The sequence below is a fragment of the Haemorhous mexicanus genome, chromosome 5 (genome assembly GCF_027477595.1).
Source record: "Haemorhous mexicanus isolate bHaeMex1 chromosome 5, bHaeMex1.pri, whole genome shotgun sequence".
Classification (NCBI taxonomy): Eukaryota; Metazoa; Chordata; class Aves; order Passeriformes; family Fringillidae; genus Haemorhous; species Haemorhous mexicanus.
In genome coordinates, this window is record NC_082345.1 from 25,955,842 (window position 1) to 25,973,588 (window position 17,747).

Genomic DNA, 17,747 nt, shown 5'->3' on the forward strand with positions numbered 1-17,747 from the left:
TGTTCCCTTTTAACTAAAGTCAGCATCTTAGTACCTCATTAATCCAAAAATTTTCAGGAAAGCCCCAGGAAGTCCTCAACATAAGCTTTTTTAACAATGAAGCAAGTAACTTCAGATTGCTATTCTAACATATTGGAGAATTACTTTATAGTTTAGGAGTGGCATTTTGCCTCTGTAACATAAAAAGTGCTGGTGATATATGTCACATACCCATGCCATTCATTCAAAATATCCAAACCAACTGCCACTTCCACCTCTCATGGAATACAAGCCAGCAAGTAACATAACACAAGGAATCTAAATTTATTCCATCATGTGCTGAAAGGGAGGGCTTTGCAATGTGCACAGAAAATCAGGCACTGCTTCAAAGGAAGGCGTGTGAGGAGCTGCTGCCGACAGCGGAGTCACTGTCCCTGGAGGCGTTTGAGAAAAGCCTGGACATGGCACTTAGTGTCACGGTCACGGTCACGTTCACGTTCACATGGTGGTGTTCGGCCAAAAACAGGACCTGATGATCTCAAAGATGTTTTCCAACCGAACTGATTTTCTGCTTCTGTACCGTTCTGCTCTCTCCAGCTCCTCACCCATCATCCCCTGAACCCGTGCAGTCCAGGACGCCAGACCTCCTCCACTTCTTCTCAACGCTCCCAAGCAAGGAAGGGTTCTCTGCCTAATGGCGTTTAGTTATTTATCTGAAAAAATAAACAAACAATGCCCACCAAAAACATTTTTAAGAACTCTTCGAGTATTTTAGGGAAGGTGTTAAAGGAAGTGCCATCAGCACGGCACTAGTTTGACGCAGCCCGGGAGCAGGGCCGACCCCCAAGTCCGCTGCCCGGGTCTCCGCCCCCGTCTACCTCCAGCACGGGAGGCGGAGCGGAGCCCGGGATCCCATCGCCACGGCAACGCGGCGGCCGCAAACCGCTCCCGGGACACGCGGCGGATCCCACCGGCGGCGGATACGAGCGCCGGGAGCGGGCGCGGCCCGACGGAGAGGTGCGGGGCCCCCCCCGGAATTAAGGCGAAGCTCGATGGAACAGCTCGGCCCAACCGCCCCCGCACCGCGGGGCTGACCCTACCACTGCGGCGCCGGGGGGATGGGGTCCGGGGGGCATTCTTCATCGGCTCCGCTCTTGCCGAGCCCGCTGCTTTCGCCAGTGAGATGCAAGGAAGGAAAACAGAACAAAGGAGCATCCCGGTGGTGGCCCGTGCGGGTCAAAGCGCTCCGCGGGGCTCCCCTTCCAGCTCCTCACCGTGCCTGTAGGGTAGTACGGCCCGTGCCCCCCCCCCCCCCCCCCCGAGGCGCCGGGCCGCGCAGCGCTGGGGGTACCGGCCGGGGGCGGGGAGGGCCGGGGGTGGGGGGGGGGGGGGGGGGTGGGCGCCTCGCACCGTCGTCCTCCGTCCCCCGCCCGGCTCGGTCACGTGGCGGTGGAGGTGCGAAGGACGTGGCCGTGGAGGGCCGGTGCTGCCCGGTGGCGGTGGCGGGGTGGCGGCCTGGACCCGCCCAAATCGCTGTCTCGGCCTGAGAGCTGAGGGGCTCTGCCTGGGGAGAAGCTCATTGGAGAGAATGAGGGGCTCTGCCTGGGGAGAACATGCCTGGGGAAAACATCACTGCTCTTGGCCCACAGCCTCAGACCCGTTGTGTCTCTCCTGCTCCTTCAGGAGCCCGCCATAGGCCTGGCCAGCAGCGTGTAATGCCTCTCTTTGGGAACTCCTTCAGCCCGAAGAAGACCCCCCCGAGGAAATGGGCCTCGCTGTCCAACCTGCACCTGGTGAGTCCCACCACCTGCAGTCTGCTGCAGGAGCCATGTCTTGGTGGCAGGGGTGGGTGGCTCCCGCTGTGAGTGCCATAACCCTTACAAGGGCTCCCAGCTGGGGCAGGAAAAAGTTCTTCACCCAGAGGGTGGTTGGGCTCTGGAATAGACTTCCCAGGGCACAGCACCAAGCCTGACAGTTCAGGAAGTGTTTGAACAATACTCTCAGGCACACGGTGCAGCTCTTGGAGACGGTTCTGTGCAGGGCCAGGAGCTGGACTCAATGATCCTTGTGGGTTCTTTCCACCTCAGTATATTCTATTATTCCAGCTGTGCTGCTTTCTTTCTGCAGTGCAGCACCATTCCTGATCACAGTGACTGTACATGAAGCTAGAAATGGAATAGCTCAGGGAAGAACCATCATCACCCCACCTGCAGTCCAGAACTGTGTCACTGAAAACTTCTCGCCTGTGGTCTCCAAGTGCAGGGAGATGAGTGTGTAGGTGGGAGAAGGTGCAGGAATGGCAGTGAGAGCAGGGATGGCAGTGAGAGGAACCAGTCCTCTACTGCAGCAGTACATGACCAAAGTAGTACATGCCCAAAGGTTCCATGCTCTGGGGCCATTTGGACTGGAATGCCAGTCATTAAGAAGTGGAAGATCAGGGGCTGGCTCTGGAATTCTGCGAAACTCTGAGTGTGATCTTCTCCCTGCAGCTGGATAGATCCACCCGTGAGGTTGAGCTGGGCCTGGAATATGGCACCCCTACAATGAACCTTGCTGGCCAGAGCCTGAAGTTTGAAAATGGCCACTGGGTTTCAGGTAGAGTAAAGCTCAGCTTGCTCTGGTCTGAAGTAGCCACGGTTGGCTGACAATCTGTATTTTGACCTCCTTCTTTCCTCCAAGAATCAGGAGGCTTCCTGGGGGATCGCAGGGAACTGCAGCGCTTGCGCAAACGAAACCAGCAGCTCGAGGAAGAAAACAACCTACTTCGGCTGAAAGTGGACATTCTGCTGGACATGGTGAGCCTTTGCCCAACTCCTGCCTGCCCATAGCAGTAGGGATGCCCAGGCAAAGCGTGCTGGGTCCCCTGAAGAAGGCTATTCTCGGTGCAGCCCACTTTCTGCTTTACCCTGTTGTGCAACATGGGTGTAATGGCAAAGTGACTGTGGGAGTAAAGCCTGATCCCCTCTGTGAAAAGAGGGGAAGGTTCCCCCCACATCAGAGCTTGTTGTGAACACTGTGACTGAGGAGACAGGAGACATGGCACTTGCAGGGGTTTCTTTTTCCCTTTCTGCACAGAATATGGCATTTTTCTTGCCACTCTGTCCTCTGCCCTAACTATGAAACTGAGTTACAGCCACAGAAGGCTGGTCACAGAAGCTTAAAGCTTCCATCTGCTGTCATGAGGGGTGAGAGACGTTTATCCTATGTGTAAAACTGTGCATGAAAGAATTTCCAGTAAATAAACCAAAATTCAACCTTAGCCAGAGATCACAGGTTTCATGCTTAAAATCTGGAGACATTCAGTGAAATAGAACCCACATCTATTTGCAGTTAATAAGTGATTTAGCCTTTATGTCACTTTAAACAAATATTTTATTTCCTTACTCTTCACGTGTTTTAAAACTGGAAAATGGCTTTTGTGGCTGGAGCACTCAGCAGAAGCACTAGATGCTCTCCAGGTTTTTCAGGTGATCTCAGTGAAACGTGACATGGCAGCTTCCCCCTTACTCAACAGGAACAAATTGCCTCCTGCAGGACCTGGCTTGTGGCTGTAAATCTCGTTGTGCTGTGAAGTTGGAAAAGCCTCACGAGCTTTTAACTCCCTCCTGTTGTTTGCTGTGCGTTCCAGCTCTCTGAGACCACTGCCGAGTCCCACCTCATGGAGAAGGAGCTGGAGGAGCTGAAGCAGCACAGCCGGAGGAAGAAGTGAACAAGAGATGGCCAGGCTGGTTCTGGGTCTTGGCCCACGGGATGCTGGGGCTGGCTCGGGCCTCCCAGCCATGTTGGTACTTTGTGGAGGTACTTTGTTTCACGGGACCACGAGTGCCGAGATGCCTCTAGCGTTGTGTGGTGCCGTGGGTACTGCTAATGGCTGGTTTGGCACCACAGCGCTGTTAATTAACACGATTTTCCTCAGAGCACTTTACTTTGCTACGTTTCCTCAGCGCAGCCCAGCGCAGGTACCCTCTTCTCTAAGGCAGCCGGGCAGCAGGCGGTGGGGGCAGATCCGTCTCCGTGAGGGCTTCTCCTCGCCTTCTCTGCTTACCGAAGCGGGGAGAACTTGCCTCTCCCCCCAGGGAGCCCGCGAGTGCTTGTACGAGGCTCACCGTCTGCCTTGGGCGAGCAGGATGCTGGAGTTGCTCTTTCTCGAGAGTTTTGCATTTTTTATATAAAACCTTGCAATTTAAACCCGTTTCTGAGGGTGTTTGTAACGCGTCGCGCTGTGCTGTGGGGGCCGAGGCGGGGGGGTGGGGGGGCGGCGGGGCGGCCGGCCGCTGCTCCTCCAGGCCGCCAGGGGCCGCTGCCTGGCCCGGGCTGGGTGGCGGGAGGGCCGCCGCGCTTCCGGCGGCGCTCTGGCCGCCGCTCCTTCCGTCCTGTCTGGTGGCGATGGCGGCCGCGGCGTCCCTGTCCCCGGAGGAGCTGCTGCCCAAGGGCGGCGCGGGCAAGGCCGAGGAGCTGGAGGACGAGCTCGACGAGGAGGAGGAGGACGACGAGGAGGTATCGGGGCAGGCGGCGGGGAAGGCCGGGCGGGCGCGGTGACCCCGCGGGGCGCGAAGCGCCGTGCGGCGGGGCCTGACATGGTTGGTGCCGTCCGCAGCTGGACGAGACGCTGGCGGAGCGGCTGTGGGGACTCACGGAGATGTTCCCCGAGAGCGTCCGGTCGGCGGCCGGGGCTACGTTCGACCTGTCGCTGACGGTAGCGCAGAAGATGTACAGGTGAGGGGGCGGCGGGCCGGACCGGAGCCCCTCGGAGCAGGCCCGGCGGGCAGAGCGGGGGCGCGGAGCGGCTCCGCCGGCTTTCGCGGTGGCTTTGGCCGCCGGTAGCGCAGTGCGGGGGCTGCGGGGAGCGGCAGAATCACGGTTTTTGTTTATGGGCGGCTTAGGAAGGGCGGGGATAAGGGGACGCCTCGGAGCTCGGGGTTGAATTTGGAGGCAGGCTTCTGGTTGAGGCAGGGAAGGGAAACGCGGGATTGTGCCAATCAGAACTGATTCCTAGGGTTCTTTATCCTTGATAGATTCTCTAGGGCAGCTCTGTGGATTGGGACCACCTCCTTCATGATTCTGGTTCTTCCTGTTGTTTTTGAAACCGAAAAACTGCAGATGGAGCAACAGCAGCAGCTGCAGCAGCGACAGGTGAGGCAGGAAGGTCCAGCCGTCTGTCCCGGCCTTGCACAGTTGGCTGGGAGTGCCTGCACCTCCCGCTGTGAGCAGTGCTGGGGGAGCCGGGGCAGAAGGGCGTACTCTCTCGTGCACTGTGGCTTCACTCATCCCACCAGATTCTCCAGCTGGATGTTCTAATTGGTCAATCCTGCTGATTCCTAGTGGTGGCAATGCCTGGCAAGCACAACCTGGCTTTTACCAGCCAAAATATGCTGTGAGGGGCTGAAATAGGGGCTGTGGTCAGGCACTGACCTTGGCTGTTGCAGCAGGCACAGGACTGGTGCTGCAAAGTGCCACCAATACCTGTGGGAGGGGGGACAGCATGGCAAGACGTCTTGTGTCCTTGAAACCCCTCAATGAACGGTTTTCTTTCCAGATCCTCCTCGGACCCAACACAGGGCTCTCAGGGGGAATGCCAGGGGCCCTGCCTCCGCTGTCTGGAAAAATCTAATTTGCGGAAGCTGAGTTGGATTCATATCAAGTGGGAAGACCTTGCGATTATGATATATTGAACTGTTGATTTGTTGGGCCAGGGCATTTTTTCTTTTTATTTTTGGTTCTCCTTTGGGACATTGACCTGTTCATAACGAGGGAGGGAAGCCCCCCTATGGACCTGATGATGGCTCCTGTCTGCATCCCCCTCTCCTTTAGAAATCATGAGTATTTCCTTTTATTCAATCACTATGCCATAACCAGTTACAGACTTGGACCGGGGGAGCTCCTCTGCCAGTTTCTTGCCCCCACAAAACACCCTGTGGCACAGGTCAGGCTTTGAAAAGCAGCAGGCAGACACTACAAATGCTTTCCTGCCTGATTTGGAGCTGAAGGACCGTGGTGGCAGGAAGCGTGACTTTCCCAGCAGAGGAAGGAGGGGTGCCAGTGTCAATCAATACCCCATGGAAAATACTCTTTGGGAAGATGTGTCTGCAGAAACACTTTCACTGCAGCTGTGTGTGTATGAGAACCAAGGGAGCAGCAGGCCAGGTTTGAGATGATCACATCCACGCAGATTCTCTGCCTCATAAAGTAGAACAGACATCAGCTGCGTATTTTTTTGTATGGAATATTAAATAAATCCAACCTGAGCAGTGTGGTTTTAATAGATGTCCTTGAGGGAGGCTCAGTTCTTTCAGAGCTGCCGGGGGATTTCTGGGTAGGGATCTCTCCATGTCATGCACAGCCTGGCAGTGTGGAAGGGACCAACGTGGCCTTGTCACCTTCAGAGGGGTGGGGAAGCCATGTTTGGCTTAGGGGAATTCTGGGAGGTAATCCTACCTCAGCACCAGTGTCCACTGTTCAAGGTTCTTAACGCACAGAAACTTGGTGGTTTTATAACCAAAGAAAAAAAATTTATTTATCCTTTACATACTTTGTTACAGAACAATTCAATTGAACATACAGAAGTGATAGGACATTTATATGGAAACTTTTTTTTTCCATTTTTAATATTTGGTTAAACAAAATACATCTCTGTAAACAAACTCAAGACAAGGCTCTAACAAAACCAAACAAGCAAGAAAACAAAGAGGGGCTTCCCCGCTCCTGAGCAGTGGGACTGGACCAGCTCCCCCACCCCCGGGCCCAGCAGCCTCACCTCCCACAGGGATGTGATCATGCACTTTCCCTTTACCTGAGCAGCTGGATCACACTGTTTCTCCCCTGGGAAAGCAGCTGACATACAAGGAGAGGAAAGCAGCCCCAAAGTATTTTAAAACATCTTTGCATATTGTGCACTGATCCATTGGCTTGCAGTTTCCATGCAAACAGGGTTTTTCTCCAAAGTGCAACTTCAATCAGCATAGAAAATGTTGCTGTTGAGATTTGTATTTTCCCCTCTTGAAGAAATGGCTTCAAGTCAGGAGCAGAATGCCTGCAGGCTGAACATCCTGCCTGGGAAGTGTTTAAAAACTCTGCCAGCTGGTATTGGTCATTGGAATGTGTTACGAAACAGGACTTTTTAAAACGTAAGAGCTATTTGCCCTTGACTGTGGGAGGCTGTGCTCAAAGGACTGCAAAAGTGTTTGCCAGATGTCCGTGGGTCAGCAAACACCATCGTCCTGTCGTCATGTGGCCTGTGTTCTCTGTTGGGACGATGCCACTCTGGTGGTCTCTGAGGTTCGAGCACCTGCTCATGCATTTGCAGAGCTCTGAAGAGAAAAATAACTGAGAAACGGTCATTACAATCCCTCCTTTCACCAGCTCAAACATCAGTAATGAGAGTTTCCTGCATGATGGAACAGGATCCTTCAAGCTCCATCAGGTCCCAGAGGTTGCTGTTCAACAAAGACATGTAAAGATGGAAGCAATCAGCAGCTCAGCCAGGAAGTGCTAAACACAATGAAGTGAGTTCCAGATTCAGCATTTCCTCCTCCTGCCATGGAAGGCATGGCTGAGCTACAGCTCTCCTGGGTCACTGGGAAACAGCCAGTGGAGATTCCTCTTAGTGTCCATGTCTAGTTTCTCTTCCCCATGGAAGGCATAAAAAAGCAATTCACCCATTAATGGAATGTTTGTTGGCCAGTGGTAAAGGAGAGGTTGGTTCAACTACCAAGCCAGGGTGTCTCCAATGCCTGAAGTTCTGGTGGACCCTCTGCAGCTCCCACACCAGCAGATGGTAGCAATAAAAGAGCAAAACTGACTGCTATAAAGGCTTCCCTCCTCAGCCCATTTTTATTTTATAACTTGACCTCTTTCATTTCACATTACATCTGTGACTGTGGGCTGGACTTCTGGAGAGAGGAAAATAAAAGGGAATTAATTTCTTTGAAAAACTCTTCAGCTTTATTCCTCTCTCCAAGGAGCCCCTAAACTACTGGGTGACCATGCAGAAAACAAAAAAAAAAACCCAAAAAAAAACCCAGTTAAAAAATAGTAAAAAAAAACCCCACCATAGCATGAAGAAACCCAAGCAGACTGTGGCCTCTCTCCAGTCCAGAAACATGATACTCCTCAGTCATCCTGTGCTTGCTGTTTCCATGTCACCTTAGCCAGACACACACTGTCAAACAACCACTCACCACATACATAAATCCTTGGAGACCCTGGGGAAGAATCCTCTAGCTACCCAAAGAATTTCTTGGAAGATGACTCTGGTTTTATTATTGTTTCCTAATTCCTGGCACAAACCAGCCCTAAGAAGCAGAGGGTCGTGCTGAGCACCGTACCATTCCTAGTGTTCTGAGTGTCCTGAGAGACCCGTAGGAATTGCAAATGTCTTCACAACAATTTGTTTTGGAGGAAGAGAACTGTAAAGAGGTGGCAGCTTGCTCAGTCCCTGCTCCTTCCTGACAAGCCCTGGAGGGAGCAGTGTCCCACCACACACAGCCCTGAACCACGTGGGGAAATGGAGGCCCAGTGTTCCCAGGCACTCTTTCTCCCCAGCCCAGTTTTTCAAGAGTGCGTTGCCTTCCAGCTGGCAAAAGGGTACTGCAGCTCATCCATCTTGCAATTAAAAGTGATTGGCTTCCAGTTTCCTCTGCTCTGCCCTCAGTTCTTCCCCACCCACCACCCCCAATGTCCTGTGCTATTGCCCTATTGCACCAAGGAAGGAAGAGAAGAGCCTAACAAAGGAAATTCCAGATGAAGAGAGTCGGGGCACCCATTATCCAGGTTTTAGGACATCAGGAGTTTGGTAAAGGGGAAGAACTATAGTGGGAGGACAGAGTTGACCCAGGTCACACGTCAGCTCTCCAGGTCTGATGTGCTTCCACCTCCTCTGGCACCACCAATAGGAGTTCACAGTTCTTTCCTCTCAGCTGGTGTTTCAAAAATTTCCTATCATAAAGAGAAATAGAAACAAGTGCTACTGAATGTAGAACTTTGCCATCTATAACAACAATTAAATATTATCTTAACCTCAGGAGAAATGAGTCTATATAGATGCCACTTTCTTACTTTCCAAGGTAAGGAAAACAGAATTAAAACCAAATTTACTTTCTTCATATTTCCAAGATCAAGAATCCCACCTTAACTTTAAATTATTCCAACAAATCTGGGGGAAATTTTTTTTTTTATTCTAAAAAAAGAACACCCCATCATACAGATATCCTTACCAGCAGTGTACCACTTGATCATTTGACATGTTTTTTTAGCCCTTTTCTGCACATAAGCTTTTCCTAATACTAAACTTGGATTACTTCAAATAAATATGAAAAATCAACATTTCCTCCAATGTCTTTTGGTCCAGATTTCCAAAACTCCCAGTAAAGAAAGCCCTAATTTATTGCTGAAGAATGATACACCTAGGATAAAATCCACCAGAACCTCTGCACAGTAGTTTCACAAGAATTACTTTACCCCAGAAATTTACCAAAACTTCAGTGGCATGGCTGGCTCTGCAAACACTGCACATGTGCAATCCCTATCTCAGAACAAGACTAGTCAAGGAAGCAAAGCTGCTAGTAGGATTTATGGCACGAAGGAATGGAAGCTAAACAGCAATCAAGAGCAGGTGAAACTTTACAAAGTATTTACAATGACCTTCTTGTGATAAGATTGAAGAGGGAAGAGGAGCCAAGCCAGAAGGGCAGCATATGCTTACACAGGAAGAGTGATTCCTAACAAACAGCTCTTACTGCTCCCAGGGATAAGGCTGCACTTTAAGTCTGGAAAGCCTTTTGTTAGAGACATACAGATTGTTACTGAAGAGGCAAAGAATGCTGATACTGTCATGTTCAAGGAGGGAGCAGGGCACCGTGTTGCAGTGTCACCCACTAATACCAGAGATGGCCTCTACCTTTGCCACAGACAGAGCCAGACACGTGAGAGGCCAAGTCAAGCTCTCCTGAACTGACAGAGACACTACAGCCAAAAGCATTTCCCTAGCTTTGCACAAATGGGGCATAAATCCAAATGGAGGCAGAAGAACCTTATTACTCTCAAATTTTTACAACTGAAAGTCAGGCATACATGTTTTAATCACCAACTGTTTAAGGACAGACTTCTTACCTCCAACAGGGACGGATTAAAGGAAATCCTACCTGAGCTCACTTTCACCTCCAATCCACTCGGGCACCTTGAGCTTGGAGTCGAGGTTGTAGTAGGTGCCTCCCACCTCCCGGACACAGATCCAGTGCTGTCGCTTGAGGGGGAGCTTCAAGGGGCCCCAGCAAAGGCTGGAGGGCAGATTCATGATGAAGCCCATCACGTTAGACAGGGCAATAGCGTTAACATCCCTGAAAGAGTGCAGAATATCAACCAGATTATGTTCTGGTGCTTTCACTTCAATCTCTTTCTCAGTTTTACAAAGAGTAGCCACCTCCAGAATGACATGACCTCTCAGTACCTGCGCTTATCCCACCAAACCGCCTCGTAGCCTTTGGTCTGAAGTGCTGCCATAATCACATTCACATCATAGTTCCCATTCCCCAGCATGCTCTTCTTGTGGGGGGTCACCATAGTGTTGGGAGACAGCCTGCAAACAGAAGAGGAGACTGCTCTAGCAGATGTTTGCTGAACCTGTATTCCAAAACCTGCTACATAACTTGAAGTCCATTTCCAGGGGTTTTGTGTTTAAACACAAACTATTCCATGCTCCCCTTATCCCTCATCAAATGGGCTGAGGGAACTAAGTAATGCATTAAGAATAACTTTGATGTACAAACCCTCCAAAAATCCTACCTCTAATGGAAAAGAAATCACAAAGCTCTTTCTCCCTGACCCCTTGAACCAGTACTTCTGAAGGATACTTCAATTATGATTTTTCCTCAATTTACAGTCAGAGTAAATGCCAGTTTGCTGTTTAGGACAGCGGCTATTACAATTTCAAGAGTCCAACAGTCAACAGCAGTCTTGAAGACTGGATGAGAAAAAGAGGCATGGGAGGCTGGCTGCAGGAAAGGTTGTTCTTCTTCCTCCTCCACTGGTAAATGAAAGAAGTATTCAGACACAAAGCTGTGAAGATACTTGGGGTTGGGAGCTTTCCAAAGGTGTTGTGGTTGCTAGATGATAAAAAAAATATCTGTTGCTGTAGGCAACTAAACAGATAATCCTGATGCAAACAAATCTCTTCAGCTTCAACATATAAGTTTGCTTAGACATCACTTGATGCATTACCATAGCATCTAAAATACAGAACCACAGTCTATCACGTTCATACAATCGCAAAATGTCCTGAGGTGGAAGGGATCCACATGGAGTCCCCTCCTGGTCCCAGACAGGACAGCCCCAAGGATCCCACCATGTGCGTGACAGCATTGTCCTAACTCTTCTTCAACTCCATCAGGCTTGGTGCTGTGACCACTTCCCTGGGGAGTTTGTTCCAGTGCTCAACTACCGTCTGGGTGAAGAACCTTTTCCTAATATCCAAACTAAACCTCCTCTGACAGTACCTCATGCCATTCCTTCAGGTCCTGTTACTGGTCACCAGAGAGGAGAGATCAATGCGTGCCCCTCCACCTCCTCTTGTGAGGAAGCTGTGGGCTGCTATGAGGTTACACACCAAAAATATATAACAGCCTTTGCACAAGTTCAGATAATGGATGTGAGACACAACATGGAGATGTGTGGCAAAAAAACCTGTTAGCCACTTTTATGGTTTTATGTTTCCCCCCTCTTCCTAAGAAATTTTTTAAGGAGGGAAAACAACAGAATGTACTATTACGAAGATGACAGCAGGAAAAGCAAGCACGGGGGAAACTGGGAGCAGAGAACAACAACGTCACATAATGCCAATCCAAAGAAAATCAAGCCTCAGATGAGTTCTGTCGTGATGAGTTGATCTTTCCATTGATAAGGACTCCATTAATTCTGCTAGTGCAAAGTTCAGATTTCATATCATCCAAACATCTGTATTTTACCTGCCTCCTCCTCCTGTCAACTCCATCCCCAAAACTCCTAATGTTTCTGCAAGTTTTTTGCTCAGCCTTTACCACACTGAATATTCTGCAGGCATATTTCATCACTGGAAATCCCTCAGCCCTTCTGCATTCCCACCCTTCTTACCCAACAAATTATATTTCCTTAAAAAGGTGTCCATGCAGCAGTGGCAGAAGATGTGGAAAATTATTTTTAACTTTAGCACAACAGTGTTTGATCCCCACATCTGTGATGAATGCTTAGTTTTGTACCATACAGTACCTTGTACTAATGCCAGAGATTAATGTGGCTTTGTGTTAACTGCCTACATCTGTGACTAACAGTCTTGTATCAGCTAGCGCTTCCTTATTTACCTATATCAGCCACTGGGATGTACTAGCAGATGTCTTAGTTTTGAGAACAAAGATAGAGTGCCAGGGCAAAGAATGATAAGAGAAGTGCATCGTGACCTGACAACATACTTAAGATAGTCTCAAGGTGAAAAGATTCATTAGAGGATCCAAAACCATAAATGGAAAATTTAGGGAATGGGATGTTCCCAAATGACCACCAAAGACCCTCAAAAGACTCCTATTGATATCCAAATAAATCCATGGAAACAATTAATACATACGCATGTATTCAGGAACAATAATGCACTTGTAATAGAAATGCAGTGAATATATACTGGTTTCATACATATAACCTGGTCTGGTTATATGACTAGTAGACTGCTGGGTGCACACGTTAGGTGAAGTGATCCCCATGCACCCAGCACACTGAATAAAGTAATCTCAGATTTCTTACTTAACCAGTTGTGGAGAGTTTATTAACCAGTTTTCAGTGACACCCTGACAGATTAAGGCATTTGACAAAAAAGCAGTGGACTGAGTAGGGAATTTCAGAGCAATCAAGGCTGGAGAGAATACAGACAGGTAGCCTTTGTCTTCAGCTCTGAGTTTTTCTGCAGTGGAGCAGTCTGCAGCAGAACAGTCTGGGAAGCGTGTTCACTACAGAAGGAATAGGAGTCCACAATACCATGGTAAGAGGAAGAGCTGCTAATACCCACCACGGGGGTGTATTTTACTAATCACGGAGATAAAACCTGCAGTTTGTCACAGCTCTTCCAGCATCTCCCTAAAGCAAGATCACTTGGCTATGCCTAATTCCTCAAGATGATTGCTTCAACCTACCAACTCTCCTAAGTGCCAGCGAGCAAAGAAAACCTTACAATCCAGCGAGCCCTTTGGGCTGCAGAAGCACCCTCTCATGGCACCATTTTCCAGACAAGTTTATTCAAGAGCTGAAAGAACACATTTATCTTTGTTCCTTCACATAACTTCCAGAGCCCCAGAAATGCGATGAGGTGATCAGCATGGGCAACAAAAAACTGGCATGTGTGAGCAAACTTGCCCCAAGAACCACCTCAACATCCTGACCCACACATACCTAAGCAGGGTCCACAATCATCAGCTGAAGGATTCTGACCAGGCAATGAATTAAAATTGTTGTTTTGGTATTTTTTATCTAGCCACTGAGTTGAGGAAGACTGACAAAGCTGGACAGAAATCCAGGTAAATAATCTTCCTGATCTTTCTATCAGAAACTTCCATCAACATGTTGTCTTAACACAAGGGGCTCCAAGATTCCTACATGCAGCTGTTTTTCCTAATCAGGTCCCAATATGCAGACTCCAGTGAAGCAAAGAGATTTTGTTTGTATCTCCATGCAACACTTGGAACGTGCAATCATACCTCCTGCAACAAAAGCCAGAGGAACATCAAAAAGGTATTTCTTGTTTTAGAGGAAAGAAGAGGGAAAGACTACACAATCAGAGGGGTGCCTAGACCAAGTTTCAGCATATGCTTGAGATGATAATCATCAGACTACCCCGGCCTTACACAATAGGATGCAGCAAAAGGGAAGCTAATGATTAAGCAATGTGGTTCAATCATTCTCCAAGGAATGTGGTAAAAGCTAGTCAGCTTATTTGTGATTTTGTTACCTTATCAACACCAGGTTTAAAAATCAGACCTCAACATTTTTTCAGGTTATTAAAAATATTTATCTGTCCATTATCAATACATAGAATGTGAGTAGACACAGGAAAAGACAAGTGACATAAAAAGGGCAACTAAATTCATGCTTCTCAAAGGCACGTCAAAGAGCTACACACAAGCAGTCACCCAACAGAAATAGAAAGGCAGTGGCAATTCTTTTATATAGCTTATAGCTCATCCATTTCCAAGAGGAATATCCATGTGTATTTCCATACTACCTTGGGGCTGAATCAATCTATGTATCTTGATCTAAATATTAGGATGGAACAACTGCAGGTTGGAATAAAAGACAAACTCTCCCTTCTAAGGAAAGAGGTCCAATAAGATTAATATCCAGGCTTTTTCTGAGAGGTTTCATGCTGCACACTAATTCTGTCTCACCAAACGCAATGAAAGCCAACTAATTAGATCATCACACTTTTTCTACCACATGAATTGCCTTTGTTTGCCTTAGGCCAAGAGCAATCCAGCTGTGATTAAGATTCTGACAATTGCTGCTCTGGAACAAAACCACAGTGTGTTTACACTGGACAAAGAGTGCCTTGAGCCTGCCATGGACCAGCTCCACTCCACCAGCAGGAGTTTTACCTGCAACATTGCAATAAATAGCATTTCAATCTGATACTTGTTATTGTCCTTCACCACATTATTTGCCAAAGACAGGCATGAGTTTGATGAGTCAAGCATCAGTTTCATAAATTTGCCAGTTTTCAGGAGAGCTGCAACAGGCCCACAGCTCCCTGCTCATCAGCACAGGGTACCACGACTGCCTCATGTGCTGCTATGATGTGGGATCTCCTGCTTGTCACAAACACAAGATGCTGGCAACTGCTGTTAACAGGTATTCAGCCATAACTTACACGATGTTTACAACATCTGCAGGTTGAGTATCACAGGAAAGCCCTTTTCCATCATCTCCTTTATCATCACTTAGATTCTTCAGTGGTGGGTCACCAGAACTCTTAAAGGCTCACAAAAGAGAATTTCCATACAGCATCAAAATGCCATAAAATAAACACTGAGCAAAATATGAGCTATTGCACAGGCCATGTTAATAATTTATATTCATCCCTGTAAAACTCAAACCTACTTTATTAATTATCTGAAGCTCCTGGGAAACATTTAGCAATGCCACAGGAAACAGCCATCCAGCTACTGAAATTAAATCTAGTTTGAGAGAGTACAGATAATCTTGCTGCATGGGAAAAAAAGCCTAATATTTGAAGAACTTCACTGAACCTCCTGAATAAGAAATCGCTCATTTGGCAAAACTCCTAATTTCTAAAAAACTTACAAATGTTGCAGTACTAAGTCAGTAAGTCATTCCTGCTACCTTCATTCTCCCAAGGCAATCCCCAAATCCACTATTAACATCTAGGTAATTTATCTACATAAGTAAGGGGCAAAAATATGGAAGACAGGTAGAAGAGGCGTTAAAGTGAGTAGAGAGGAAGACAGCACTCCAACCACGACAGCATCTACAACAAAACCCTTCGACCCAAAGCTGGCAGCCAGAACAGGTTAAGAAACAAGTCAGATGAGAAAGAATTTCTGCATGGAGGGACAAAATAAAAACTCTGGGGTTAAAAAACCAAGATACATTCAGTTCAAAGCAGTGGCACAGTCTGAATCCCTCCTTTTCCTTCTACTTCCTCCCAGATAACACCCAAAAATTCCTCCAATCAACTGAGGACAAGGGGAAGCTAATGCCAGTACAGAGAGCATCCTACCTCTGGAAAATCTCCTGCAAGGTTTCCCTAGTGAAGGCATTGCTGTCCTGGAAGACATTGTTGAGGGCATGGAGGGCACACAGCTCCCTACGTTGCTTCTCATGGTAAATGTGCTGAGGCGGTTGCTGGGATGGCTCTGGCGATTCCGATTTGGTCTTGTCACCTTTCCATGGCACACAACTCATTTTCTCGATGGGTGGATGGGGAGTAGGTGGTGAAAAATGAAGGAGGCTGAAGTTTCTGCCTCTACAGTCACAACAGCAGCCCACTGCCCCTTTCTTTTGTGGGCTAGAGCTGCTTCCAGCTTATGAATCCTTCACTTGTGCTTCAGTTTATTCAGTAATTGCCTCTCACAGCTGGTTTTAAAAACCACAAGAAGATCTGCAACCTCCCTCCTCCCATACCGCATAAAATGTAGTATTTCCCTCCCCTACACACAAAAAAAAAAAAATTCAAATATCAAAATATATAATTCTCCTTAGTGTCAAGGTACCAGCTGGAATTTATCACATCGCTCTTCTTCTTCCATCTCCATTGGTCTACAGTGCCACTAAAAAAAGTACCCAGACCAGGTAACAAGGAGAGGCCCACCCTCGAAGTGCCAAAGGGAAGGCGAAGCCAGCGCCTGGTACTGCCTATAGGAGCACAGGGTGGTTAAGCACTTATCAGCTGCATTCCTCCATTCCTTTGGGAACGACTGAATCCCGGCAGGAAGATGCCAACAGCTCGGGAAAGGAAACCACTTCTTGCTAGGCCACGAGAAACGCAAGTCCAGGCTGCGGGGAAGGCGACTCCTCACAGGTCACCCTGCGCTCCGACAAAGGGAAGTCTCCGTTAGCAACCAGAGGCCGCTCAAAGCCCGTGGGAGAGAGGGTAGGGCAGGAGGGACCAGCCCCACAGCCTGCCTGCCTCGCACCTTTCCACCCCGCCCCTCCCCACCCTACGTCCTCACAACCACCACCACCACCAAAACAACAACAACAACAACAGCAACTCAGGAGGGAGCTGCTTCCCACGACCGAGGCCCAGCGACCCCCGCAGCCCACCGCGCTGAGGAGAGGCCCCCGTCTAACCCCCACCCAACCCTTCGGGGCTCGCCGCTGGGCCGAGGCGCCCGCCCTTGCCCTCGGGAGGGTTGGAGGGGCCCCGCCGGGCCGGACCGGGCCGGTCGGGTCCCGCCGACGGCTCCTCACCGCCCGCTCGGCCCTTGGGGCCGCCCCGCGCCGGCGCACGCACGCGCCGGGCTCCGCTCGCGCCACTCTCTCTCGCGCACGCACGCACACACGCGCGCGCGCCCCCCCGCCTCCCGCACGCGCCGACGTCGGTCCCGCCCCCTCTGACGTCAGCGGCAAAAGGAGCCGGGACACAAGCGAAAGCGGCCTCACCACCCGCTGAATAAACAAACGTAAATCGCCCCGGCTTCGTTCTGTGCCACGGGTTGGCGCCTCTGGCGGTGGTGCCACAAGCGTGCATGTAGCTAGACGGAGAAGCAGGACAGGCAGCTTTCCCCGCTGCTCTGCAAGGGTCACCTGCCTGTCCGCAGAGCCCCTCAGCCAGAGGAATTTCCTCCTTGGCGCTGGCGTCCTGTCTGGCAGCCCACGCCGGCAGTCTGAACACTGTGGGCGCGCATGGCCAGCAGGCGTAGGGGTTTTCTGTAGGGAGGCCGAGGCGGTAGGGGCGGCGGGATCCTTTGCGAGCCCCGGGAGCCGGGGGCACGACGCGCCGGTACAGGAGGTCCGGCGGACTGCAGGGACACCAGGCTCACTCCCACCCTGTTCCATTGGCTGACACAGTTATCAGTAAAAAAACTCCTCTTTCTCATTAGCTAGTCAGAAAGAATGCCCTCCCACCAGGGCGGGCTCTGGTGCAGCACTTAGTCCCACCCAGGCCTTTGGGATCCCTTATTCGATTGGCTGTCGAGGTTGTTTGTCAGGAAACCCAGCTCTCCTATTGGACAGCCGACCCCGGACACGTCGAGAGGGCTTTGCTCTGTGTGTGTGTATGTGTAAAAAACAAGCCGAGC

At 49.7% G+C, this 17,747-nt stretch overlaps 3 protein-coding genes across 6 annotated transcripts; 2 read left to right on the plus strand and 1 right to left on the minus strand.

Moving 5' to 3' along the window:
• The first annotated feature begins 876 nt into the window (after window positions 1–876).
• On the plus strand, window positions 877–4,167 carry CBY1 (chibby 1, beta catenin antagonist). Its single transcript, XM_059847874.1, has 5 exons — window positions 877–996; window positions 1,663–1,772; window positions 2,469–2,574; window positions 2,659–2,774; window positions 3,608–4,167. The coding sequence occupies exons 2-5, from the start codon at window positions 1,695–1,697 to the stop codon at window positions 3,686–3,688; spliced, it is 381 nt and encodes a 126-aa protein (XP_059703857.1). The 5' UTR covers window positions 877–996; window positions 1,663–1,694; the 3' UTR covers window positions 3,689–4,167.
• Window positions 4,168–4,321: 154 nt separating this feature from the next.
• Window positions 4,322–6,243, plus strand: TOMM22 (translocase of outer mitochondrial membrane 22). Its single transcript, XM_059846454.1, has 4 exons — window positions 4,322–4,476; window positions 4,577–4,695; window positions 4,995–5,112; window positions 5,516–6,243. The coding sequence occupies exons 1-4, from the start codon at window positions 4,366–4,368 to the stop codon at window positions 5,588–5,590; spliced, it is 423 nt and encodes a 140-aa protein (XP_059702437.1). The 5' UTR covers window positions 4,322–4,365; the 3' UTR covers window positions 5,591–6,243.
• Window positions 6,244–6,466: 223 nt separating this feature from the next.
• On the minus strand, window positions 6,467–17,484 carry JOSD1 (Josephin domain containing 1). 4 transcript variants are annotated; one of them, XM_059846452.1, is made up of 5 exons: window positions 17,254–17,484; window positions 15,725–16,531; window positions 10,424–10,552; window positions 10,119–10,313; window positions 6,467–8,913 (listed from the first exon to the last, which is right to left on the minus strand). In XM_059846452.1, the coding sequence occupies exons 2-5, from the start codon at window positions 15,907–15,909 to the stop codon at window positions 8,814–8,816; spliced, it is 609 nt and encodes a 202-aa protein (XP_059702435.1). In that variant the 5' UTR covers window positions 15,910–16,531; window positions 17,254–17,484; the 3' UTR covers window positions 6,467–8,813. The 4 variants fall into 4 exon arrangements, with proteins under 4 accessions (XP_059702435.1, XP_059702433.1, XP_059702436.1 ...); XM_059846450.1 differs by having other exon boundaries at window positions 17,110–17,484; XM_059846453.1 differs by lacking the exon at window positions 17,254–17,484 and adding an exon at window positions 16,918–17,032.
• Window positions 17,485–17,747: the final 263 nt, after the last annotated feature.

Bases quoted from the DNA above. Each gene is read 5' to 3' on its own strand.
- CBY1 (XM_059847874.1), top strand. From the start codon at position 1,695: ATGCCTCTCTTTGGGAACTCCTTCAGCCCGAAGAAGACCCCCCCGAGG. The intron at 1,773-2,468 runs GTGAGTCCCACC...TTCTCCCTGCAG, and splicing joins CGCTGTCCAACCTGCACCTG to CTGGATAGATCCACCCGTGA. The intron at 2,775-3,607 runs GTGAGCCTTTGC...TGTGCGTTCCAG, and splicing joins TGGACATTCTGCTGGACATG to CTCTCTGAGACCACTGCCGA.
- TOMM22 (XM_059846454.1), top strand. From the start codon at position 4,366: ATGGCGGCCGCGGCGTCCCTGTCCCCGGAGGAGCTGCTGCCCAAGGGC. The intron at 4,696-4,994 runs GTGAGGGGGCGG...TATCCTTGATAG, and splicing joins GTAGCGCAGAAGATGTACAG to ATTCTCTAGGGCAGCTCTGT. The intron at 5,113-5,515 runs GTGAGGCAGGAA...TTTTCTTTCCAG, and splicing joins AGCAGCTGCAGCAGCGACAG to ATCCTCCTCGGACCCAACAC.
- JOSD1 (XM_059846452.1), bottom strand. From the start codon at position 15,909: ATGAGTTGTGTGCCATGGAAAGGTGACAAGACCAAATCGGAATCGCCA. The intron at 10,553-15,724 runs GTAGGATGCTCT...TTCTGTTTGCAG, and splicing joins TTGCAGGAGATTTTCCAGAG to GCTGTCTCCCAACACTATGG. The intron at 10,314-10,423 runs GTACTGAGAGGT...GCACTCTTTCAG, and splicing joins GTTTGGTGGGATAAGCGCAG to GGATGTTAACGCTATTGCCC.